The sequence below is a fragment of the Aquarana catesbeiana genome, linkage group LG02 (genome assembly GCF_042186555.1).
Source record: "Aquarana catesbeiana isolate 2022-GZ linkage group LG02, ASM4218655v1, whole genome shotgun sequence".
Taxonomy (NCBI): Eukaryota; Metazoa; Chordata; class Amphibia; order Anura; family Ranidae; genus Aquarana; species Aquarana catesbeiana.
Window position 1 is genome coordinate 597,020,991 of NC_133325.1, and position 27,830 is coordinate 597,048,820.

At 43.9% G+C, this 27,830-nt stretch overlaps 1 protein-coding gene across 15 annotated transcripts in view; it reads left to right on the forward strand.

The window, feature by feature from the left end:
- CASK (calcium/calmodulin dependent serine protein kinase) overlaps positions 1-27,830 on the forward strand; it is a 508,902-nt gene that overhangs the window by 286,117 nt on the left and 194,955 nt on the right. For all 15 annotated transcript variants that reach the window (XM_073616292.1, XM_073616297.1, XM_073616294.1 and 12 more), the window contains exon 9: positions 10,886-10,969. In XM_073616292.1, coding sequence (XP_073472393.1) covers positions 10,886-10,969 — 84 coding nt within the window. The remainder of the gene's footprint in view (positions 1-10,885; positions 10,970-27,830) is intronic.

The following is a 27,830-nucleotide window of genomic DNA, read 5'->3' on the forward strand; positions in this document are numbered from 1 at the left end:
AATATGCTCACCTCTGAGCGTGTGACCCAGCTACTGCCCTGAGTTAAATCACACTTTGGAGCCACTCCCCGGGCTCAATGCTGATACCAGACGTAACTCTCCAGCTTGATTCAATGTAGCACCATGTATAAATAAGAGAAAAGACTATATAGTGTAATATTGTTGGGTAATTTATTAATAAAACACTTGCCACAAAGGGGTACTCGCGTAGTCCTGGTAATAAGCCAAAATCGCTGGACCTATGGTTTGGTATGCTTCTCCTATGTGGATACTGTGCTGCTCTGTCCGTCCTGGCCCCTCCCCTACGCGTGTTCGACACAGGGATCACGTATCATATCCCCCCTTTATTTATAAGTTTAGAATTTTCTCTTTTAGTACATAAGAGTACTGGGTTCATTTTAGCACAGCGCATATTTTTCATTGATAGAATAGAAAAGACTTTTATTTCTTGTCCATTAGGGGAAATTAGCCATAGAGCAGTTTTTAGGTCCAGAGTCCTAGCATTGCTTCAACGCACACCCTTTTTCTGAACACTTACTGCATTACAGCGCTGGAAGTTTCCCGGAATTTCTAGGCTCTGACCTAGACTCTACCTATTGGTTTTACTTTAAGCCTTTTATTAAAGGTATATGAACATTTCAAAAGAGGACAAGTTTGCCTTAATATCTTATTTTCTAGGCTATTGGCCCAATGACCCGCTAATGCTTGCCAACACACAAGAATTTTCATACCAATGTTCGAAAATCTAGTAATCCATAAATTCAATGACACGATTAATGTCGTTTTAAGTATTTTTACAAATGTTTGCTTTTAACATTCGACTTTAAAGTGAATAGACTTTCCCAAACAAAAAACACATTCTCAGAAATTTGTTTTGTCGAGAAATTTTCCAGCCTGCTACTTTGAATTTTCTTGTCAGTGCTTAAAGCTGGCCATACACACACAGATTTTTTGTCCATTCAGTCCGCTGGCTGAATAATCCCCCCCCCCCCCCAAAAAAAAGTGAAGATAGATGAATCTCCGGTTTCTGCTATTGTATTTTACCATCATGCTCCACCAGCTGTCAAAACCCCAAACAGTGTCTGCATCTGACTGGATACAGGTGCTGTTCATGTGAACATTTTCACCCAGCTGCTGTAATTTTTCAGTTGAGGGATGTCAGTCAGGAGACGGCCAAGAGGGCCACCTACTTTTTGGCTGGTTCATCAACAGGCCGAAATTTGCACAGGGTATTTCCAGCTTAAGTATCACTTAAACTCCAAACTTGCTGCATTATTTGATTGCTAACATGGTAAAATACTACTGCTATGATGTGTGCCTCAATTTTCTGGAATTGAAAAACCATTTGGAGAAACTCGAACAACTAGGCGGTGACATCCTCCTCTTCACATCCTGAAAGCAACGTCTAACCCCAGTGCTGTCAAAATACTTCAACAATAACTGCAGCTATTTGGCTGCAGTCACTGTTCGGCCGACAATTTTCTGCCCATTTTTCAATTGAAAGTTGTTGAGCCAGGTACTGCTAGCTGGGTTAAGGCTAGGATTTTGTCTGGTTCACATAAATCGGCTGAATTCTAAAGTGTGTATGACCAGCTGAAAGTCAGACCGCTAGAGAATGTCACCACTGACCTGGAAGATAAACTACAATCTGTTTACAAAAGATTACAGAGACTTCTAATTAACTAAACAAAGAAAAAGCTTCAAAGACTCAGGCACACAAAAAGCCAAACTGTGTTTCCAACCTCTCCTCATACAAATCTACTTAAACAGAAATCGCTATAATGTCAAACGGATGTAAATTCTGCCAGAAAAATCAAGCTATGCAGTGACTTGGAGGAAGTCTTTTGAAAACTACAGCTTAAAAAAATATTCCTATGACATGGCAAACCACAACTTCAAACCAAAGAACAATTCTAGGACTACAGTACAATGCAGTCAAATGGATAACTGTTCCCCTTGCAGATGTACCAACATCCCATAAACAAAATTTTGGCCAAAAAGAACATAAAACTTTGGGACTTTTCCTTCGCTTCCCTATAGAATCTACCAGATGTTCTATATAGCAAGCTGGATCCCTCCCTTGGTTCTGTTTGTATCAACTCTCTTTGACAATATTATTGGTTGGCAGGAAGACAGGAAAAACTGAAACTTCCTTTACACCTTTTTAAAGAGCTCTTAAAGTACAACCAAAGGCAATTTCTTTTTTTTTTCTTTTTTTAGCAGAGAAGATGAATTAGAACGCTTGACGGTTTTTATTACTGTCTGTGCCCTATTAGGGAGATTCACCCTCCTTTATTTGTCCTGTTTACTATTATCATTGAAAGTGAACCAGAAAAGTAATAAAGGGGAAATCTTCCAATAGGGACACTAGTCCCTGTGACCTAGGGGTCCCCAAGGGATTCCCTTAATTTTCAGGGATTTCCTCCCACTTCCTGTTTGACTATGGGACAGGAAGTGAAGGGAAATCTCTTCAATGTGACACAGATGGCAAAAAATAAACTGGCAGGGGTTATAACCCTCCCTTACTCTATCCAAAATGAAATGAAAACGTTTTGCCTATGGTTCTACTTTATTTTATAGAAAAATAGAGTAATTAAAGGGTCCCACTGCCATATTCTCCACCACTTTTCTCAATCTTCTGTAATCAAAAAGCTAATCTATTTCTATAATTGATCCACACCAGCAAACCATTTATAAAAACCCATTAGGAGAATCTAATGTTGAGAAGTGGAAGAGTTTTCCACTTCCAAACTACCAGTAAAACTCCTGCATGGCTACAGGTAAGATCCTTGTCAAAGAAGTGTGGCAAGGCACCCAATTTAATCTTCTTCACAGGGCATTTGTTTCCTATTTTGCAACTACCTCTAGCATGTCTCTATCTAGTTGCCCAAAATTTGAGCACATTGTCTTTGGATAGATCCAAAGACAACTACTTTTTAGGTTGCAAGTTCTTGCTTGTATTCTCTGTGTTCTCGATTTGCACTCCTCCCTGAGATCTTTTGTTCTTTTTATTTAGCTATGAAACACAATAACCACTGCAGGAAGAATATTGAGAAAATGTTCTCAAGTACTACATATTTGCTTACAGCAAAACGTTGCATTATGTGGGCTGGATAGTACTGCAACCTCCAATGCTACATGAAGTAAAAAAGGACCTTAAAACAACAGTTTCTTCATGAAAACTGCAACACAAACTAGTTCTTTTGTGCTCATGGGGTTTTTTTTTTTGTTTGTTTCAATATTTTTATTAAAGTTTCAAGATTCATAGCATGCCATGGTTTGCCCACACAGGGGAATCTTCAGACAAGCATGTGAAGAAACAGTGTATGAACATAATGCATAACATAACAAAAAATTGTTACTAGGACCATAGAGGACCAAGTTAAGTATTGGGTAGATATCACAGGCTATAATACTCTACTCCTTGGAGAACAGCAAACTGTAATGATAGCCTTCATATCAAGAATTAAGGGAGAAAAGGAGGAAACAGAAAGAGAGAAAGAAAAGATAAAAGGAGAGCGGCCCCAGGAGAGGGTGAGCACCACGGACATGGGACCCATGCAAGCAAGCTTTAAAGTCGACCATAGCTAGTCGGGCAGGGACGGAAACGAATAACTTATCCAAGGTTCCCAGATTTTCAAGAATTTTGCATGCGAGTCCCTCAATATACTGGACATCTGCTCATTAACCATCAGAGTGGTCATTCTGATTTTCACCCCCTGGAAGGTAACAGCTGGGGGTCTTCCAGGCATGGGTGATGGTCCGCTTGGCAGAAATAAAAATGTATGAGGCCAATGTCTACTGGGGTGCAAAGAGGCCTGGTATAGGGCAATGCAAGAGAGCCAGCCGGGCATCCTTTCGGACCGTCACATGGAATTAAAGTCTGCAATAAGCCAAAGCCTCTGGACCAGAAGCCGATCAAACGTGGGCAGGACCACCATATATGTAGGATGTCCCCATGCTGACCACAATTCCAAAAACATCCATCGCTGCTTCCAGGATAAGCGTGGGCAAGCCTAGCCGGGACCCAGTACCACCACAGGAGCACTTTATAAGCAGCCTCGAGGGTGGCAGTGTTGAATGAACATTTTGCTATTGTTGTTCAGGCTTTACTGCAGTCCTCCCCCTCAATGCTTGATCCAAGATTTTGCTCCCATTGTGTCACATAGGAAAGAGTTGATAAAGACGATCTACCATTAAAGGAGGTATAAAGTGACAAGATTTGACCAGGGGACCCGGGGAGTGTAGACTAGTATGCTCAAAAACATCTTGCGAAAGGAAAGGGGGAGTGCCAACGAAGAGACATAATCCAATTTCGTAAATTGCAGATAATGGAAGTGCTCCTGCCTGGGGATCTCAGAAGTCTCCTGAAGGAACTCCCACAATGGAAACGGGTGCGCAGTTAAGAAGTGATGTACCCCCGTAAAGCTGTGGGAGACCCACCAGGAGAAGGAACGAGGTTGTGCCAGTCCTGGCAGAAAAAGGGGATTATTAGTGATTGGTAAAAGAGGTAAAAAAGGAGACATCAAGTTTCTGGCATATCGAACTGAATCCCACAACTTCAGGCTGTGCAGCGTTATAGGGATTAGTGTTAAGGGACGTAGTTTATGGGGAAGCCCGAGTAACGATTGTAAAGAAATCGGGCACAATTAGGTAGTTCCAAGCGCAGCCATGATGAGATGTCAGAGGTGGCATGTAACATGGACAGTTGAGAGATTTGAGCTGCCCAATAATACCTGACCATGTTGGGAGCTCCCAGGCCACCCTGCAATCTATGGGTGTAAAGCGTCAATATGGGGACTTATCTGGGCCACTTATGAGCCCAGATAAAACTGAAGGATTCTGTTCTGTAATAGGCATAGAAAAAAAAGGAAGGAACATGTATAGGCGGGGTCTGAAAGAAATAGAGGCAGGATTGTCATTTTGACAGCATGGATCCGGCCTATCCAGGAGTAGGAAGGGAATTGCTGTTTTTTTATTTTATACCTTTTGTGATTTGGTTTCTCATGTACATAACTTTCCAAATATATATATCTAAAAGGTCAATGTGATTATGCCTTGACGTGTTGATTGCTTAGCGCTACCCTTGGGAATGGTGCAGAAGTATAATTTTACCAGATCATGTTTCTACCCATGACATTTTCTACCTGTCTTTGTAAGAAAATAGGAAAACCTAAAAACATGTAAATGAAAAAGATGGCCTCCTTTTCCTACATTGATGATATTTTGATTATCTGGATTGCCAGTGAGCAGTATCTTTTCCACTTTCACAGAAACTACAACAAGCTCTTCCTTACGCTACAACTTAAACCAGTTACAAACAGAAACAAACATCTGACCGCTGCAATACATACTAAAGGTACATGTTTGCAGAAATCTATCTACAGGAGACCCACAGACTGTCCCATATAGTTCAAGCATGACCACTTTCATCTTGACACAGGCACATAAAAGAATATGTCCTGTATAGGCAATCCATAAGATATAATCAAATCTGTTTAGACACGACAGAAATGCTCAACTGAAATGCCTACAATGCACACCTGGAAGCTCTAAGATTACGGAACGCCTGCTTCTGCACATAAATGAAAGACTGATAAATATTCCTGGGACCACCTCCACTAACATATCAACCATCCAAAGCAAAGAGCGGTTTCCTACACAGCCCATCGCTAAATGGAACATCTCACTGCAGAAGTGAAACCTGTACACTTATCCACAGCACTGAAAGGGTACAGCAAGAGTACAGAAAATTGGGTATTTTAGCTGCAAATGTGCTGTATCTGATATTGTGTACAAAATGCCCTACATTACTCTGTCAGGGAAAACGGTCTAACCCTCTGCCAACAAATAAACCTTCAAAGATTGACAGCAACGAAACGGATATTCCTGGAGTGATCAATTTCAGCAGCACAGACCACAGCATAAAGGATCTAAAAATTGTGGCAGTAATGGAAAACTTAAAATCTAGGAAAGAGAGACTACAATGGGAATGCAAATTCATACAAATATTCAAAACTCTAGCTGATGAACTCATTAAGGACAGAAATTGAATGTGCCTCCATGATTTTAACTAAAACAAACATTAAAGGCTCATTTAAAAAAAAAAATGTCATACTTACCTGCTCTGTGCAGTGGTTTTGCACAGAGTAGCCTGATCCTCCTCTTTTTAGGTCCTCCGCCAGCACTCCCGGTTCGTCCTCTTCAGCCAGTGCCCCCAATAGCAAGCCGCTTGCTCTGGGTGAACTAGTGCGTGCGCATCCATAAGTCACATAAAGCCGTGGCTCGGCCCCCACTCCCTCCTCATTTGTTATACTGGTTGTGATTGACAGTAGCAGGAACCAATGAGAGACCCAGGAGAATCTCAGCTCTCGTGCACATCGCTGGATCGAAAGGGAGCTCAGGTGGGTATTAGGGGGGCCGCTGCAACAACGAAGGTTTTTTACTTCATGCTTTGAGTGCATGAAGGTAAAAAACCATGAGCCTGTAAAACCTTTTGAATTTCTGAGCTCTGACAATAATGCTGGTTTATTTTCCCCCAAGCCTTTGCTCAAAGGTATCTGGACACTTCAAAGGGATTCTCATGGTGGTGAGTTTGCCTGGACGCTTTTTTTTCCAGGTCAGCCCAATAACACTTTTAAGCTCTGATAACTAAAGCTATATGCTAACTTTTTATAATTATTGCTATTCAGTTGTGTCAAGAAAAACAGTTGCATTTCATTAATGGTTGTATTTTATTACTTCTCTGATGTATAGACATTTCAAAAAGACCCTCACCTAGACCTCGTATACACATGCTAATTTGGACTGACCGAAGATCCCTGCATAAAGAATCTGTAAATTCTTGTGGCTGATATCATAGGTAGTCTTGGACAGCTGCGGTTGGGAAGCCTATACAAAGCAATGACAGGCTGACAGGAGAGACAGATATTTTTCGCTGTTCACATGTAATCACACAGCCAACAATTACTGGCGGATAGATGCAGATGATTGCCCCTGGATGCTATCTATTTCTGTCCAAGCCCAATTATCTGCCTCGTTTTACAGGTAATTGCTGGCTGTGTGATTACATGAGAACAATGGCAGACAGCCTATTGTTGCTATGTACAGGCTTCCTGGTGTAGCTGTTTGGAACCACCTGTGATTCCAGCCACAGGAATTTGCTGCCTGACCAAACTAACCCATGTAAATTAAACCTTAAGGTGAGGATTGTGCATGAACTTCTTATCTTTGAGTCAATATCCCAACACTTCTAAACGGATACCAAGCTCTATGGCCCAACCCTTTACAATAGCCTTACCACCCAAGTGTGTCAAGAAAAAAAAACTGGTTGTAGTCGGGGATCTAGGACAAACATCCTTAAAGCCTCCTTCATTGTAACTTAAAGCATATCTAAACCCAAAAACATAAATGTAATTTATTGCAGCTTATAAATCCTTAGATGAGGTAGCTGTAATAGTTTTTTTAATACTCTTTTCCTTTATTTTAACTTTTGCCAATAAGTCTGGTGTTTGTTTTTCAACTTTCTTCAACAGACCAAGCTGTCCAGGAAATGGAAAAGTGCAGCTCTGTATGCAAAAAAAATAAAAAATAAACTAATACAATAAACATCAATCCCTGGTGTAGTGCAATAATACACTCCACACAGTGATATACACTGCAATCTCCTTGCCATTGCTTCAGTACAGAAGTAGTCTAAATTGTGTTAAATATAAAGCTAAAACAGTGTTTATGTACAGTGATGTGTGATCAATCTTCAGTAAATCAAATCCACCATTCAGTGTCCAGACGTATGTTACACAAATTTTTGTTGTGTCTGTACTTTAAAACTCCACACGTGGTATTCCCATACACCTAGTGACTCTACAAACTGCTCACCTTTAAATATAGACTTCTAAAACTATAGTTTTGTAATCACTTGTATACACTATAACAATCCGGCGCAATGCATCAGGGCTAGCAGAACTCCAAAAGATGAACCGCCAGCCAGTCTCTCTTGGGTCATCAAAGCTTGAAGGAGTTGTTGTTCTGGATAGGGGACTTGCAATATTATTACAAACTGGGGAGTTCTACATGAGAAGAAAAGTGAGCAGCCCACCATAGGTAATCTACTGTAGTCCACATGAGAAGAAATCAGGTCCACAATAAATGAGAAAGCTCAAACTTTTCAACACTTCCAGAGTGCATGTGATCACCACCACCAAGAGTGGATGTGTTCTTACCAGCTAATTTTGACCCTCTGAAAAGGGAGGTCCAAACGTGCCTGTGTAAAATATATTCCAAAGGAATCTCCTTCCACCTCCAACCTCAGAGGTAGTTCCACCAAATGGGAGAAGGATCCAGCAATGTACTACTCCAATGCGCATTCACACTACCATAAACGCTGAAAGAAAACAAATGTGTTCCACATAGTGTCAATTTTAAATAAATTTCACTCCTCTGCTGCCACTTCCAGCAATGTCTCATCTCTACTTCCTGAAGGATGTGAATTTTGATTAAGACTTTCAATATGTTGAGCACATTTGTTTCCTTTTAGCGTTCATGGTAGTGTAAATGCTATATTGTATACAGGCACCTTTTGACTGATAAGCACATATCTACCCTTGGTGGTGAAAAGTTTTTAAGCTTTCTCATTTATACGGACCTGATTTCTTCTTGCGTGGACTATATTACGTTTGGTGGACTGACTTTTATTCTTATGTAGAACTCACCAGTTTATTATATGGTTATGTATCACTGTAAAAATACTTTTTGCCTTTATTTGCTCTCATGATCTTCCATATTGTATATTCGTGCAACAGGTTTATTCTAGCATTGACTCAACTATGATAAATAGCCCATGGTACTGTTGCAGCTTTTAGGCACATTTATGTTTTGGTTATTACAGCATGGTCCTTTTTTCTAATATTACAAGCTCTGAGTGCAGAGGAAATGGCTGGCAGCAGCCACGAGAGGTGTCTGGCTGGGACATGAGTTGCTGTTCCCGGGACATTATACGCGCATGTGAGCTTTCTAGACGTTGACTTGATCCAAATGGCAGCCTACAGATCGTAGAAAGCTTTAATCCAAAACTTGTGCAGATCTTCACAGGTAAACATCGGGTCAAAAAATCTTAGTGTGTCCAGCTCCAGAAGAATACAGCACGTGGTAAATGGAGACTAACCTTTTGACCTTCCTGGGCCTCATTGGCAGTAGGGAAAATAGTATTGGGCTGCACATAAAATACGCTAACCATAAGGATAGCTTATAAAGCAGTTCCTCCTGCGGCTCAGTACAGCCACCAGGCCTGTTCACTAAAATGATAGTAAACTGGTTACTGCCAGTGATATTGCAAACATGGCAGCCCCGGCATCCCTACTGACAAGCATGGGCCGGGCTTGTCTGTATCCAGACAGACCCAGCCACAAGCGACCCACAAGTTGGACATCCCTGACATAGAGCATCCCCTTGCTACAGAGTAAGGACAGGACAGGACAACATTTATTTAAAGGCAAACCATGCATGTGTGACATACTGATTGCTGAATTTGATTTATTGAAGATTGATCACACATCATTTTATGTAATTACTGTTTTAGTTTTTTATTTTAACTTAATTTTGTAATAGTTTTGTATTGAAGTAATTACAAAGAGATTGTGGTTTATATCACTGTATGTTCAGACACTATTTGGAGTTTATTATTGCACTGCACTGGGGATTGATATTTACTGTATTGGTTTAAATATTTCTAATATATATTTTTTTGCATACACTGTTGCACTTTTATATTTCCTCTTGGTACACTATTATATAAGTTGGAGTCACTTATTTAGTGCTAGCCTTCTGTCCCTTATATATTATGGTCAGGTACATAGTTGTGCAACAAATATTTGATGATATGCAGCAAATGTGTCAGAGAATTGAGACAAACCATTTAACACTGACAGCAATGTTTATAATGGTCTGCTTTTAATCATTTAGTTTGGACCTTTATCCCAAAAGGGGAAAAAACTATTGCTGTAGCTGCTTAAAAAGTGTTAGCTGGAGGTATGCTTAAACTTGTAAGTAACTTATATAAAGTCCATCTTGGGGTGGCTTCACACTGCCTCGCTGTACTCTTGCTAAAGCGCAGCTAGCCCGTGGTTTAGACTTCTATGAGGTCCTGCTGTGTTGGTGCAGTTTCAGAAAGTGCACCAAAACTCCTGCATGCTGCATCTTTGATGCACTTTTTGAAAAGAAGTCTATGGGAAGGTGCAGCTAACCTGCATGAAACCCCCCTGAGTTGGCTAAACTTTATCCAAAGCGTAGCTGGACCGCATCGGGGCAGTGTGAAGCTGCCCTAAACCTACTAGCACATCAAAAACACTACCATCTTCACAGGTTGACCATGCTACTGTCTAAGGGTGGCTAAGTTGCTCCAGCATACATACAGTGGAAGAGTGAATGTAGTGACCCTAAAACAGGAAGAAATCACCAGGTGAAAATAAAGGAACAAAGCCTTAAAAAAAAAAAAAAAAGTAAACTTATGTACATTTGAGGACCAGTAAGCTGCAATATGTTACATTTTTGTTTTTGGGTTTGAATACACTGTTGGCCAATAAGGGGAATTACTTTTAACTGCAAACTTTCTGCAAAGGTTTGAATTTGATTAACGGTCCCTTCAAAGCCATGAGACCAGCATGACAACCAGGCAACTAGCTTCTTCAAGAGAGTTCAGCAATGTCATAAACTTGGAATAAACTGGGTCTTACTATTTAGAGTAAAAATGGTGTGTAGTAACCCGTGAAGCTCTTTCTTTGCATACATCCTTTAAACAACTGTCATGAAAAAAATATTTAGATATACAGTAAAAATGTTGTTTGATCATTTTTTCCTAACACTACTTTTTTTTTTTTTTTAATTATAGGAAAGAGATCGCTATGCATACAAGATACACCTGCCAGAAACTGTAGAACAATTAAGAAAATTTAACGCTAGAAGGAAATTAAAGGTAAACAAAACGATAATTTGTCTCAAATGAAAGTTTTCACATTGACTATTTAGGGATATTTAAATTCTCATTTAAAAAAAAAAAAAACAGAAGAAAAAAGTACCTCCTCTGTGCATTTGTTTTGCACAGAGCGGCGCCGATCCTTCTCTTCTGGGGTCCCTCAGCGGCGCTCCTCCTCTTCTTGAGTGCCCCGTTGGAGAGCTGCGCTCCTGTGTCCTGTTGCGTCTGTTGACGCAGACAGCATGACTCGGTGGGCCTGCCTGCTCCCGTGTCATTAGATTTGATTGACAGCAACGGGAGCCAATGGCTGCACTGCTATCAGGCTATCCAATCAGGACCGAGACACTGGCTGAAGCTGGTGTGCTTGTCCCCGTCACTGGACAGACTGGGTTCAGGTAACCAAAAGGGGGGCTCTTGGCTGCTGCTGCATCACAGGAGGTTTTTCCACCTTAATGCATTGAGGTGAAAAACCTTGAGGGTTTACAGCCCCTTCAATCCAAGTGCCTGTACTATTTTATACCTTGTTCTTATATGGTGTGATGTAAATATTCAATTTTTCTTATTAGGTATGGCTAAAGTAGAAAGCACACACCCCAAATATTACATCCTTCTACAACATATTAAAAAACTGCAGTATGCTGGTAGTGAGGGATTACCCTGGGCTGGCATAAAACTTTATTTGCCAGCGTCCAATCCACCTGTAGGTGCTGTATGACCCAAAGGTTTAAGTCATCTGTGCCTCTCATTGGACAAGAATGAGAGGCACAGATGACTTAAACCTTTGGGTCATACTACGTCATACTACGAGAATGAGAGGCACAGATGACTTAAAGGGGTTGTAAAGGTAAGATTTTTTTTTTTTTTTAAATAACAAACATGTTATACTTACCTTCACTGTGCAGCTCGTTCTGCACAGAGTGGCCCCGAACCTGGTCTTCTGGGGTCCCTCGGCGGCTGTTTCAGCTCCTCCCCGCAAGCATTCACCACCTTAATGCGAGCTCCCTCGCATGGTGGTGAGTGCTTGTGGGCGCGCTCCCGTGATACAGCCGTATCACTCGGCCCCGCCCCCCGGCGCGCCGCGTCATCGGATGTGATTGACAGCAGCGCGAGCCAATGGCTGCGCTGCTTTCAATCCATCCACTGCAGCCAATCAGCGACCAGGCTGAGCTGCAATGAAGATGACGAGAACGAGCAGCGAAGATTCGAGGCGTCAGGTAAGTAAAACGGGGGCTGGGGGCGGCGGTATTGTCAAAAGTTTCTTCACCTTAATGCATAGAATGCATTAAGGTGAAAAAATTTTTACCTTAACAACCCATTTAAACCTTTGGGTCATACTGCACCTACAAGTGGATTGGATGCTGGCAAATAAAGCTTTATGCCAGCCCAGGATAACCCCTCACTACCAGCATACCGCAGTTTTTTAATATGTTGTAAAAGGATGTAATATTTGGGGTGTGCAACATCCTTTAATCTTGATGTGGGTCTCCATTCTAAGAAGGATGTACGTCTTTTCTGCAGCTCTGCCTTGTTAAAGACTAACCTGTGTTTTACTTGCACTTTTGGTCTTCAGTCAAGTCTCTTCTTTACATTTTATTACTGCTGGGGTTTGACAATTTTATTACAGGTTTGCGCGGCAGTCATCCTCATTCTGGTCTTTGTAATAGTACATCCAGACCTTGCTGCACTGGATGTTGCAGGGATAGCCATGTGGCTGAGCGCAGCACCTCGTTTGTTTTCTTTTGTAGCCTGGAAGTGAATTTTGTGCACTAGGTTCTGTGTGGGGTGTTCTTTAGACTTTGTTCTGATGAAAGCTGTGAACTGCTTTTCGGGTCCAGAGTTGCTGGTATTGCTTCACTGCTTCCCCTTTCTCTTAAGACTTAGTGAGTAGGTTCTGTTATGCTGAGCATTGTTTCCAGCAAGTTTCCAGCTGCCAGCCTACAATGACTTTTGTCACCGTAGGCACATGTGACTCTTACCTGCTTATAGCTCAACTTACAATCTAAGGCAATGGTTCTCAACTCTTGTACTCAGGACCCACTAACAGGCCAGGTTTGCAAGATAACTGAAATGCATCACAGGTGATATCAATTGCTGCTCAGTGATTGCAGTATTCTAGTCTGTATCTCCTCAAGGTAGTACGTAAAATCTGGCCTGTTAGTGGGTCTTGAGGACAGGAGTTGAGAACCACTGACCTAAGGTATCTTGCTTTACACGAAGGTGAGGTTCCCACTGTACTGCAAGCCCCCAGCTTACTTTTTACTATGGCTTAAAGCATTTGTTACCCCAAAACTTCATATTTCTGATATGTGCATGCTGTACCATGTACTTGCATGAAAAAGTGCTTGTTCTCTTTGTATGCTCTCTTTATGTGAAGTCCCTGGTGTTCCTGCCAGTCCCTCTGCTTTCCTATTAAAAACTGACCACACTAAGCAGGAGAACACACCATGGTCAGTTCTCTAGCTATGCTGGGAACTCTGTGTGATCAGACTTGTCCTGACACGCCCCGCTGCACAGCCATTCACTGGGAAACTCAGTGTGCTGCTGCTTTTCCTCCAACCAGCTCTTATGCTGCTGAGAACAGAGGGAATGTGATCACATTTAAAAAAAGGGAAAAATACATTTATTATGTATTTTTAGATCTATACAAAAAATGTTTTGCCTTTCATTTCTATTTTAAACTGAATGGGTTGTGCAACCCTTTAAGCCACCCAATGTTTGCTTACTGTGATCGCAGAGGCCACAAGCACACTTCCTCACCCTCTTACAGCTACTATACTTAAAACATAATTTGCTAGCGGCTTCTGAGCCACCAAGACTCTAACAAATCCTTACCCTTACTTAGATCTCAAAGCAATGAATGTAATTTTTTTCAAGTCCAGAAGTTCCACATGCAATCCACCAATTCTGTTATGTTTTCCCTTCAACAAGGAGACATTCTGGCTTCTGTAGATGTCGGATGATGCTTACCTTCATGTCCTTATTTTTCCAGTGCATCAGTGTTTCCTTTGCTTTGCTGTGAGGCTGTCAGAAACCATGAACCAGACCGAGACAGAAGTACAGTAAAATCACACTTGTTTATTAATTAATAAAAATAAAAAGGTAAATAGAGTAAGCGTAGTCAAAGCATAGCCAGAGTTCAGTAACCAGATCGGGTAATCAGCCAGGCCAGAAGTCAGGGGTCCAAGTAGAGGAACAGCAAGCAGGATAAGGAGCCAGAAGGGATGTCAGCAAAGCCAGTCTTTAAACCGGAACGCAGGAGATGGGTTCTTGTGATGTGACCAAGGCGAAGGCAGGAATGAAGCTGGAGCTGGAGATCTTTAAGTAGGCGGGACTGACGAGCAGATCCACAACAGCTGTTTAACTGTGGAGAGAGATGAGAGCTGGCAATTAGCCGACAGCTGAGCGGCCAGCTCAGAGAAGGAAGGGCTGAGCCAGCCCTGACGGTAACCCCCTCCTCACCTCCCCCTCGGAGGACCACCGGGCTTGAGAGGAAAATGTCTATGGAAATCATGGAGGAGGGCAGGAGCATGTACGTCCGAGGATGAGACCCAGGAGCGTTACTCCGGACCATACCCCTTCCAATGCACCAGGCACTGTATGCGCCCACGGAACCTACGAGAGTCAACAATGGATTGTACCTCATACTCCTCATGGTTCTCAACCTGTATAGGGTGAGGACGTGGCACCAAGGTGGTAAAGCGGTTGCAGGCCAACGGTTTCAATAAGAAGACATGAAACACATTTGAGATGCGCATACTAGGAGGAAGGTCTGACGCGCAAGCCACTGGGTTAATCCTGAGAAGGATACGGAAAGGCCCAATAAACCGAGGTGCAAACTTTAGTGAGGGAACACGAAGTCAGAGGTTGTGAGATGACAGCCAGACCCTGTCCCCGACCTGGTAGGAAGGTGCAGGCAGGCGTCTGCGGTCAGCATGGAGTCTGTACCTATCATTAGCATGACGCAAAGCCTCCTGGACTTGTGCCTAAGTGTAACGAAGACCACAGAGATGCTCCTCTAGCGCAGGAATACTCTGCGGAACAAACGAGTCAGGCAACATGGAAGGTTGGAAACCATAATTTGCCATAAATGGAGACAATCGGGAAGCAGAATTCAAGGCACTGTGAGCAAACTCTGCCCATGGTAATAGGTCTGACCAGTTGTTGTGATGGTCAGAAATATAGCAATGTAGGAATTGCTCCTGATTGGCTCGTTCTGCGATTACCCCTGTCCGAGACAATCACCTTGGGTAGCCCATGTAATTGAAAGATCTCCCATGCATAAATGGAAGCCAGTTCCTTAGAAGTGGGCAACTCAAGTGGAATACAATGACACATCTTTGCGAACCGGTCAACCACCATAAGGATAACTGTGTTGCCTTGGGAGTTGGGCAACTCCACAATGAAAGCCATAGACAGGTGGGTCCAGGGCCTCTCTCCATAGGGTATGGGTTGTAGGAGGCCCACTGGAGGGTGTCGTGGAGTCTTACTCTGAGCACACACAGAACAGTCAGCTACGAAGGCAGTTACATCAGCACGTAGACTAGGCCACCAGAATTGTTGGCAAATGGCCCAAACCAGTTGATTCTTACCAGAGTGGCCAGCTGCCTTGGGAGAATGGTAAGTCTGGAGCACGACAGTACAGAGACACTCTGGGACAAAGCAGCGGTCACAAGGTCTTAGTACTGGGTAAGAATGAGACAATGCAATTGAAACTTGACAAGAAAAGAGCCCATCGCGCCCTTCTGGGAGAGAGGCGTTTAGCCTCAGACAAGAATGTGAGATTCTTATGGTCAATAAGAATCAGAACCGGCACAGTGGTACCTTTGAGGAGATGTCTCCACTCTTTCAGGGCTAAAATGATTGCCAACAGCTCTCTGTCACCAATCTCGTAACATAGCCCAGGAATTGAACCTGTTCCCGATGGAACTCGCACTTCTCCAGTTTACAATAGATTGTTCTCTTAATTTCTGAAGCACACAACAGACATCTGTGTGGTGGCTCTCCAGGAACTTGGAAAATATGAGGATATCGTCGAGATAAACGACCACACATAACTGCAACAAATCTCGGAGGACATCGTTAATAAATTTCTGGAAAAGTGCCGGGGCGTTACAAAGGCCAAAAGGCATTACGAGATATTCATAATGGCCTGTTCTGGTATTAAATGCAGTTTTCCACTTGTCGCCCTCCTTAATCCTCACAAGATTGTAAGCCTCTCTCAGATCAAGCTTAGTGAAAACTGCTGCTCCCTTGAGGCGGTCAAATAACTCTGTAATCAATGGGATTGGGTAGACATTCTTAATCGTGAAACGATTGAGACCCCAATAATCAATACAAGGTCTCAGTTCACCGCTCCTCTTCTTCACAAAGAAGAAACCAGCAGCAGCAGGAGACGAGGATTTGCGGATGAAACCCCGAGAAAGTGCGTCTGCAACACACTCCTCCATGGCTTTATCCTCCAAGACCGACAAAGGGTAAACCTGGCCACGAGGGGGAGTGGCACCAGGTTGAAGGTCAATTGCGCAATCATATGGCCGGTGTAGAGGCAAACTACCGGCTTAACCTTTGTCAAAGACATTGCTAAAATCACGGTACTCCTCTGGCAGGGAGGAGAGTGAAGAGGTACACAGGACCTTGGCTACCCTTCCGGAAGCATGTTTCACTGCATTGTGGTGACTAGGAGAGAACCTCAGCACAGAGCCAATCAAAAGAGGGGTTGTGCCTCTGCAACCAAGGATAACCAATAACCAGCGGAAACTTAGGAGAGGAAATCACTTGGAATTGGATTATCTCATGGTGAAGAGCCCCTACAGCCATGGACAACGAAACCGTCTCATGAGTCACATGGGCAGGCTGTAGAGGTCTCCCGTCAAGAGCCTCAATGGCAGGTGGAGTGTCACGCAGCTGCAGTGGAATCGAGTGCTTTGATACAAATGCAGCATCAATGAACAGGCCTGCAGCCCCAGAGTTGATTAGAGCCTGTAACTCGATACATGACTTAGCCCAAGAAAGGGTGACCGAAACCAGGGGCTTATCCTTCTAGATAACTGGGGACGACACAGCACCACCTAAGGTCTGTCCATGACAGGACCTCAAGGTTCGGGTGTTCCCAGGATGAGTAGGGCAAGACTTCAAAAAGTGACCTGCCTGGCCACAATAAAGGCACAATCTCTCCCTCCTCCTAAAGGCTCTCTCATCCGCAGAGAGACACGTGAAGCCCAAGTGTATGGGTTCATCTTCACTGACCGACTCGGTACCAGGAGGGACGGGTGGGACTGCAAAGCTTGGAGGCAAACGTACAGGAAGCTTCCGCAAGCGCTCCTTAAAAGAAAGTCTTTCTCTGAGTCTGGAGTCAATGAGGATGGCAAACGAGATCAAGCTCTCCAGCTCAGTGGGTATATCTCAGGCTGCTATCTCATCCTTGATGGAATCCGAGAGACCATGAGAAAAAGCAGCCACGAGGGCCTCATTGTTCCAAGCAACCTCTGCTGCCAGAGTACGGAACTCAATGGCGTAGTCGGCAACAGTTCTTGTACTCTGATGGACATGAGGCACTTGGCTGCAGAAGCGGAGCGTGCGGGAACGTCAAATACCCTTTTAAAGGAGGCCACAAACTCTGGGTAACTCAAGACAACAGGTTTTTAAGTCTCCCGTAGAGGGTTAGCCCAGGCCAAGGCTCTCTCAGAAAGCAAAGATATCACGTACCCTACTTTGCTTCTGTCCGTGGGAGACGCCTGGGGCAGCATCTCAAAGTATATCTCAACTTGGTTGAGAAACCCTTTGCATTGAACTGGATCGCCCTCAACTCGCTGGGGAAGCAGGGCAGAACCAGACATACCTCTTATAGAGGTAATAGTCAAGGTGGCTGCCTGCACAGAGACTGGCGCAGCAGCAGGGATGGACTGCAACTCAGGTTGTACCGGAGCAGCCACAGTAGGGGATTCCAGGTGAGCCGTGCGACTCAGGAGCATTTGTAACGCCATGGCAAACTGATCCATGCGGTGATCTTGCTCATCCAATCTGTAAAAAATATTACCAACAAGTGGATTGACTGTATCTTCTGAATTCATGGCCTTTGCCTACTGTCAGAAACCATGAACCAGACCGAGACAGAAGTACAGTAAAATCACACTTATTTATTAATAAAAATAAAAAGGTAAATGGAGTAAGCGTAGTCAAAGCATAGCTAGTAACCAGATCGGCTAGTCGGCCGAGGCAGAGTCCAGTAACCGGATCGGCTAGTCGGCCGAGGCAGAGTCCAGTAACCGGATCGGCTAGTCGGCCGAGGCAGAGTCCAGTAACCGGATCGGCTAGTCGGCCGAGGCAGAGTCCAGTAACCGGATCGGCTAGTCGGCCGAGGCAGAGTCCAGTAACCGGATCGGCTAGTCGGCCGAGGCAGAGTCCAGTAACCGGATCGGCTAGTCGGCCGAGGCAGAGTCCAGTAACCGGATCGGCTAGTCGGCCGAGGCAGAGTCCAGTAACCGGATCGGCTAGTCGGCCGAGGCAGAGTCCAGTAACCGGATCGGCTAGTCGTCCGAGTCCAGTAACCGGATCGGCTAGTCGGCCGAGGCAGAGGTCAGGGATCCAAGTAGAGGAATAGCAAGCAGGATATGGAGCCAGAAACGATGTCAGCAAAGCCAGTCTTTAAACAGGAACGCAGGAGATGGTTTCTTGTGATGTGACCAAGGCGAAGGTAGGAATGAAGTGAGCTGGAGATCTTTAAGTAGGCGGGGCTGACGAGCAGATCCACAACAGCTGGTTAACTGTGGAAAGAGATCAGAGCTAGCAATTAGCCGACAGCTGAGCACCCAGCTCAGAGAAGAAAGGGCTGAGCCAGCCCTGACAGAGGCACCTGCGCTACCAGTTTGTAGTCCTGCCCTTTGGCCTCTCGTCCACACCTCAGTTATTCAGCAAGCTGCTGGTTTCAGTATTATCCCTGCCATGCTCTTGCAGTAACCTTATTCTGGGATACTTAGATGGCCACCTGTTGACGGAGCAGTTGGTTGTGTCAGATAAACTTGTATACATTGTGCAGAGGTTGAAGCTATTCAAATAGGTTCTGAAATCGTCACTGGAGCTGACTCATTCAGAAGTGTTGCTTCCATAACAAACTCTCTTGTCTCAGATTCTAGCTCTTCATTTCAGGAGTCGTCCAGCTCTTTTGCATTAAAGTTCTATACCTGATGGTAGCTTTCTTCTAGACAATTCTGTTTACCCAGTTTCACTACAGACCTCTGCAAGGCAACATTCTGTCGTGAGAAAGGTCAATCAAGTCTTTGGACAGTTTTGTCACCAAGGACCATGTTATCCCTTACTTGATTGTTCAGGAATCTGGCTCTGGAATCGGAAGTCCTTCCTTCCCATCTTGAAGGAACCTCATGATGGAGTCCGGCTGGGGAGGAGGGGTCCTGGTCAGTGCAGGGGACTTTGTCCTTGGAGGAGTCTTGTCTCCTGATAACATCTTAGAAACTCAGGCAATTCACCTCTGCAGTGTTAGTGCATCCTGCTGGGGTTGGCGTACATCAATCTTCAGGGAGAAACTTTGCCGAAGGAGGAGGTAGAGTTTATCCTGTCATGGCCAGAATTTCATTTTTCAGCTTTGTAAGCTCTGTACATTTCAGGTGTTGCCAATTCAGACAGATTTCCTCAGTCAGCAGTGCATGGACTCAGGGGAATGGTACCTTCACCAGTGCTTTGGGGTTTAAAGTACATTTTCACAAACTAAATGTGAATTTTGGCACGTGTGCACAAAATGACGCTGGCAGTGGAAGGGTTAAGTGTTGCATACTTGTTTTTCTAAATTGGTAAATGTTGAAGTTGCTCTTATTTGCTTTTATTTAGTCTTTTTAAAGTGGTTGTAAACCTCAGACATGAAATATGAACAAAGTATATCCCTCTATAGTGTGTACTTGTCTCAATTAAGAGCACTAAGTGTCATTTCTCTCTGCTGCTTCGTTTCTCTTCTATCTGCACGAATCCCTTCTGACATGTTTTCCTGACACTAAGAGTAAAAAGGTGACAGAGGGTCCTCTAGCACACAGCTTCTGGTTGACATCCTCAGCCCTGTTCCTTTGTGCTATGTGAAGACATGTGTCCCTTTCGTCTAATTAGTTCTCAGAGCTCTCTTTACTAAGCTCTGTAGTGTTTCATTTCAGCTCGCTGTCCCGTTTTCTTAAAGCTCAGACAAGCTATATAAATTCTGAACGAGAGGGCTGCAGATAAACAGGTACAATTTATGTAGGAAGTTTTGTTTTATCTCTGTATCACCTGAGGCCAGTCATTTCACTGGTTATATGTAAGATTTTACAATCATTTTATAGCTAGCAATTTCAGATCTAACTGATCATATCTTAAAGGGGTTGTAAACCCTCGTCTTTTTTCACCTTAATGCATCCTATGTGTCCCAAAGGAGAGCACCCTTTAAATGCAGTGGCTTTGTCTACAACAGCACAAATCCATCTGATTGTGACAAAATTACATTTATTATATTGTAAATCAACCTCTATAGCATGTCTTGTTTTTGACAGTGGAGGGTAGTATTCTAAATCTGTCACTGCAGGTATATCTTCCTGGTATTTTTTTAAATTGGTGATTGATTCACCTAGGAGTGTCACATTCACTGCTTTACAAATAAGCCCTTGAGAATTTCTAATGTGTTAATTGTCAGACCAAATTATTTCTTTGTTTGTTCAAACAACAAGATTACAGATGGCAATAGATGGATCAAAATTCAGGTGGTTCAGCGAGAACCGGACAAATTTCAATCCATCTATTGGCAGGCTGGTTTTATTGAAGTCGATCCATCAATTGACTTCAGTACAACAAGGCTGTTAGGTTTTTTTTTTTTTGCCCAATCGCTGACAGCAGCTACAGCCGCCAGCAGTGATCATTGTATTCTGCCGGTGGGGAAGGCTACCTAGGTTTTTGACCGGCTGAACACAGTAGCATTGTGATAGGTATTCCGCCATTAACAGGGAGTGTGTTGATGGGGGAATTGGAGCAATTTGCATATTGTATGGCCTGCCTAAGGATGTGGAACTCCTTGCCAACGTCTTTACTGCCTTGACCTGTTTTTGATAAATCCAGTGAACGTGCATTATGCATATGTGTGTGTTTTTTTTTTTGTTTGTTTTTTTAAAGCTGAGGATGGTAGTAGAGTATGGGTACAATACCAGCATAATTAACACTGCAGTATGGTCATCTTCAGCAAATGCCAGATTTGGATGACCTTTTCCTTTCACAAAGCACTATTTGGAATTGACCTGCATTGTTGGTAGGTGTGCATTATCAATATGTGCACTAGTTTGAGGGTTGAATATTTCGGAAATATTGCTGTTTATAGTACTTTTTAAGCAAATCTACTCATCCATTAGAAATAAAATGCCAAAACATGGATCAGTAATGCTGTTCTTATATGGTCTAATAAAGGGTTTTCATTATGTACATGTTCACAAAGAGTTACTTAGTTGTATCTAATTTAGGGAAGCCTTTGTCAGCTCTTCTAGTTGTGCAATAAATCAGAACTTGATGAATATGTAACTCGAGACAAAGAGCAATGGTTACCACATGTACTTAGTGTTCTTATATTGTGGTTCTCATCAGAAGTGCTGCTATGTCAATTTTTTTATAATGGTTTCTAGCAAGTTAGGCAAGCAATTAGGTGCTTTTTCTGACATGCATTACCTGAATTGCAGCAGGGCACTATTTTGTCTACAGTTTTCCTTCGTTTTTTAGACAAAGTTTTAAAAATCTGACTCTTTATGTACCTAAAGTTTATAGAGAAGCATAAATATCAATTTCTCTTCCTATTTTTATGATTTAGCTAGTCGGTTATAGTGTGTGTCAAGCTAAAAACCTATTCCTAGTTTGGATAGAGAAGGGAAAGATTTTTAAAACTTTTTTTGGGTTTTCTCTTCTAACCGGGGCTCCATTAGAGAACCTCCTCATTTCCTCTGCTACTGAAAATGGACAGTTAGTGGGGGACACATACAAAAATATATGTTTGATACGGATTTGAGCATTCTCTTAAGCCCTGTACACATGGGCAGAATGTCAGAAAACATTTGCTGTTTCAAAGCAAAACACAAAACGGCCAACATTCTGCCCGTGTGTATGTCGGCCTGTCCAACAGGAGCCGGCCATTCGTTCTGCTTCTGTCGGAAGTGCATGCTGGAAAACCAGCAGCCGTCCAATTCCCAATCAGCGCTCTCAGCCAATAGCCGAGAGTGCTGATTGGAGTGTATTGGCTGGACTAACTTTGCATGCTTAGTACGGCATGCTTAGTACGGTGGCTCCGACCAGACCTGACAGATTTTTCTTTGTGCAGCCAGTTTTAGAAAAACAAGAAGTAAAGCAGGCCATAGATAATGTCATTTTTTTTCCCTGCAACCATGTGGGAAAGGAAATCGCTTGACTGTGTTGATTGAGGAATACCTCCCACGGAGCCATTGTGTTCTCCCGGTGGGGGGGTTACGGGATGCTCGCAGCCATCCCCGCGTTGAAAATACAGTGATTACTGCTAGCGGCTAGCAATAATCGCTTGTAAATGTCATCAGGCTGGTTGCACCTAAGGCAGTTGATGAATTGCCTTGGGAACAATCAGCCTGCTCATAGATGGCTCAAATTTCTTAATCTAACATCACGGGACACAGAGCCATAGTAGTTACTATATGGGTTATATAGGCACCTTCAGGTGATGGACACTGGCACACCCTAGACATGAAGTTTGACTTCCTATATAACCCCTTCCCTTACCAGGAGTATCTCAGTTTTTTCGCCAGTGTCTAAGGTGTTGGTCACGAGTAAAGATGTGCTGAGCTCCGCTGGAGTAATCCTTGCCGGGGCATGCCATGCACCCGGATCCATTCAAAGTGTCTTTTTAGGCCGAATTGATTGGTACCCGGGCCTCCTTTCGGAAGAAACGAGGTTTTGCCCGTAAAGCTTCTCCTTTTAGAGAGCTGGACCCCGGGATCCAGTGCTTTGGTATTTTTAGCCATAAAGTTTCCTGGCGGGGTGCTTTACGGGTCCAGGGTGTGGACCCCGATATAAGGGGGCCCCAGTTCCTGAAGGTTTGCTAACGGAGCCCACCATGAGTAGGTGAAGATTGGGTCTGTTTGGTTTACCACAGAACCCTGCAGCTGGATAAGGTAAGTGAGATTCCTAAGGAATTTTCTTATGGGGTTTCTCCTGTAAGTAAATGTTTGTCGTGCCTAAAGTCGCCACTGGGGGCTGTCAAGAGTACTTACCTATTCCATGATGATCTTTCCGGTTCTGTGTCAGACAAGCTGTACGCTTCCTCCAGCCCTGGTCTCAGGTAGCAAAGGGGGAATTTTTCTTTCAGGATATCCCCCACCTGGACAGAGATAGGTCTCTCGCCAGAAGGCATGGGAGCACGGATCAGTCGGCGGTATGCCGCACAGCTCCCACCATCACCGCCATAGCACAGCGGTTCTCTCCTCCAGCCCTCCTCCTCTCCTTTCATCCCAGCCCTCTCTGCATGCGATCCGGTCTGGATCAGAACCCCGCTCGCGTGGGAAAGCAGGCTTTTTTGAAAAAAGTGAAGGGGGCGCGGTCGGAGGGAGGGGGCGGACCTTAGTGCAGCGTTGACGTTTTCAGATGTTTTCAACGCAGGGGCTCTGTAAGCTATAGGATACACCTTTGGCAGGTGCATTTAGCTGACGGAGGGACACAGAGCAGGCAGGGGCATGTGAGTATGGTGACACAGGCATTCCAGGACACATTTACTTAGCATCAGGCTGAGTTTTTAATAGCAGCGGCTGTTGCTGAACTATTACTCAGTGGTGGGTACATTTTTGGTGGTACCTCTGCTTTTGTGCTTTGCATTATGGGTAGAAGAGGAGGTACAAATACCCCAAAGGATAAGGGCTCAAAGGAATCACCCTAAGGCTCTGAGAACCCTGCCTCTGCAACACCATCCTCCCCTGAAAAGCCTGGGAGGCTGGTCAGAATGAGCCATTGGGGTTGCCAGGGGTTGCTACTGCTTCCGATATTTCAGCCCCTGAATATATGACTAAGCAGGATTTCCTCAGCCATAGTCGCATTAGAGGAGATTGGCGGCTTTAATCGCATCTTCACAAGGTGGAAGAAAGTGCAGGAGGTCCCCTTCTGCCACCCAGGACCCTCAAGTAGAGGAGCAGGGGGAAAATGAGTTCTCCTCAGGGGACCATGAAGAGACTGATGACTCCTCTTCTGAGGATTCAGGTGGGGAAGGACCTTCTTCGGCTTCACAAGCTGAGAAATTGCGGACGCAATTTCTAACTGAAATGGTCTGTTCCACATTTAAACTACCCTTACTGAGTCGGCTGAAAAGCACACTTCTTGTTTGGGTTCTCTAAAGCCTCCTCAGGCTTTGCGTGCTTTTCCTGTTCATTCATTGCTGGAAGAGCTTGTATATTTTGAGTGGGATCACCCAGATAAGAAATGTTTTCCTCCTAAGAAGTTCTCAACACTTTATCCTATGGAGAAAAAATTTACAAAGATGTGGGGTATACCAGCAATTGACGCTGCTATATCCTCTGTGAATAAAAATTTGACTTGTCCGGTTGACAATGCTCAAATGCTTAGGTATCCAACTGATAAGAAGTTGGAAATCCTGTTAAAAAACTATTTTTCTTTGGGAGCTTCAGCTACTCAACCCGCAATGGCAGCAATTGGGGTGTGTTAAGCCTTGAGAGATCACTTAAAACGGGTGCTCAAGGTTTTCCCTGAACAACAGGCCCAGGAGTTAGCTGAGCTACCAGGGGCTTTGTGTTTTGCAATTGACGCAATCAGGGATTCTATTATAAAGACCTCGTGTTTTATGCTTGGGTTAGTACATATGCGTAGAATCTTATAGTTGAAAAATTGGTCAGCCGAAGCACCATGCAAAAAGCTTCTGGCTGGGTTTCCTTTCCATGGTGAAAGGCTGTTTGGGGACGAGTTGGACAAATATATCCAGAGGATATCAAATGGGAAGAGTACCGTGCCAGTTAAGAAAAGGAGTAAACATCCCTCTTTTAAGCGGGCTCTTTCTCCGGTGCCAGGGGCATCAGTCTCCATGCAGTCGCGGCGGCCTCCACCGTCAGGCTCAAGAGGTAAAGCTCAAGGTCAACCCCAGGGACAGAAGAAATCCTGGGGGAGAAAACCTTCAAAGAACGCTAAGGCCTCCTTATGAAGAGGCGCCCCCACTCGCTTGAGTTGGGGGAAGGGGAAGACTTCTACAGTTCCAAGGGGTCTGGCAGGAGGAGTTTCGAGACAGATGGATGGTCTCCACAGTAACTCTAGGCTACAAGCTGGAGTTCCGAGAGTTCCTGTCTCCTTGTTTTCAAAGATCCAGAGAAAGGAAAGTCTCTCTTTCAAGCGTTAAATCGACTCCTGTTACAAGAGGTGATCAGGGTGGTCCCCATGAAAGAGCAGGGGTTGGGGTTTTATTCAAACCTTTTCACGGTGTCAAAACCAAATGGCGATGTCAGACCCATTCTGGAACTCAGAGACCTAAATCAGTTTCTGAATGTCTACTCTTTTAGCATGGAATCAATTCGATCAGTAGTCTCCAGCCTACAAGGAGGTGAACTTCTGGCGTCAATCGACATAAAGGACGCATATCTACATGTGCCTATTTTCCCTGCTCATTAGAGATATCTCCGTTTCGAAGTAGAAAAGCTTCACTTTTAGTTTGTAGCTCTGCCTTTTGGTCTAGCTACTGCACCTCGGGTGTTTACAAAGGTCCTGGTGCCTTCTCTAGCAAGGTTAAGGGCCCCAAGGTATAACAATTATGGTTTACCTAGACGATCTACTCTTGATAGACTAGTCGGTAGCCCGCTTAAACCAAAGTATGGTCACCACAGTCAACCACCTGGAATACCTAGATTGGGTTCTCAACCTAGAGAAATCTTTCTTAGAACCTTTACGGAGACTAGGGTATTTGGGTCTGATCATAGATACAGCCCAAAAAAGGATATTCTTGCCCCAGGCAAAGATCAGCGCCATAAAGGAACTGATTCAGGTAGTCAAAGCAAAAAAGGAGCCTTCTATTCGGTTTTGCATGAGGTTGTTGGGAAAGATGGTGGCTTCATTCAAGGCCGTTCCTTATGCTTAGTTTCATTTGAGGCTGCTGCAAAACAGTATCCTATCGGCTTGGAACAAGAAGGTCTAAGCTTCGAATTTCCCAATGTGTCTGTCGCCAAAGGTGCGCCGGAGCCTCAGTTGGTGGTTAAGAACCAAGAATCTGCAAAAAGGAAGATCCTTCCAACCAGTCATCTGGAAGGTGGTAACAACAGATGCCAGCCTTTCGGGTTGGGGGGCAGTCCTGAAAGAGGCGACTGTCCAGGGGAAATGGTCCAGATCAGAAATGACCTTGCCCATAAATATTCTAGAGATTCGGGCAGTGCGCTTGGCCCTGAGGGCCTGGACGCTCAGGTTACGGAATTGCCCTATCAGGATCCAATCCGAAAATACCACAGCAGTGGCATATATCAATCACCAAGGGGGCACAAGAAGTTGTGCGGCCCAGAGAGAGGTGAATCATATTCTGACTTGGGCAGAAAACAATGTGCCTATCGGCAGTCTTCATTCCAGGAATAGGGATTTGGCAGGTGGACAAGTCACCAGCAGTTGTTCCCGGGAGAATGGTCCCTTCACCCCGACATCTTCTGGGCTATATGCCAAGGTTGGGGGATCCCGGACATAGATCTGTTTGCTTCCAGGTTCAACAACAAGATAGACAACTTTGTGTCAAGAACACGGGATCCACTCTTATACGGAACAGATGCATGCGTGGGATCAGTTCTCTCTAATTTATGCATTCCCTCCTATTCTGCTGCTACCACGGCTTCTTCGCAGGATCAGGCAGGAAGGGAAGTCTGTGATCCTTGTGGTCCAGAAGGTCTTGGTATTCAGGGATCATAAGAATGGCGGTAGGGGACCCGTGGCATGAGGATATCGCCTTTGGGCGCAGTGTGCTGCAAGCAGCAGTATAAGTCCACTGGTCTCAGGGTGCCCTATTTTTGTTATGTCTCCCTCCCCTCAGTTGGCATTGCTCTGGGACATCCCATATAGTAACTACTATGGCTCTGTGTCCCGTGATTTATGATTAAGAAAATAGGATTTTTATAACGGCTTACCTGTAAAATCCTTTTCTTTGAAGTACATCACGGGACACAGAGGTCCCGCCCCTCTTCTGGTATACACGTGTATTGCTTTGCTACAAAACTGAGGTACTCCTGGTAAGGGGAGGGGTTATATAGGGAGTCAAAATTCCTGTCTAGGGTGTGCCAGTGTCCATAACATGAAGGTGCCTATATAACCCATATAGTAACTACTATGGCTCTGTGTCCCTTGATGTACTTCAAAGTAAAGGATTTTACAGGTAAGATGTTAAAAAAAAAAAAAAAAAAACTATTTTTGGCTGGTCCCTACTGAACCAGCCAAGATTTAAACCATCTATGGCCAGCTTAAGAAGATATCTCTCCAGCTGAGCCCCAGATAACAGTAAAAATCTGATGGTGTTCTATTTTTCCCCACCAAAACGAAGAAATATTTTTGCAGAAAATACGCTTTAAGTTTAAAAGCTAAGCTAATTATTCTAATGAATGTGTTCTGCATGTTTAACAATCACCTAGAAGTTTACATCATCTAATGCACATCAGTCGAAATATCAAATAAGCCGAGCATGGCTGTTGAAATGTTCAAGTAATGTAGGAGCAAAAATAATTGGCAGACTATTTTATAACCATGATATCGGGGCAAAATAAAACAAATATATGCAATACATTTCTGTAATACACTGAATTTTACCATACATTTTTTTTATTTCTCTAAAGACCCTAAAAGTACTGGAAAATGCTTATTGATCTACCAGAAA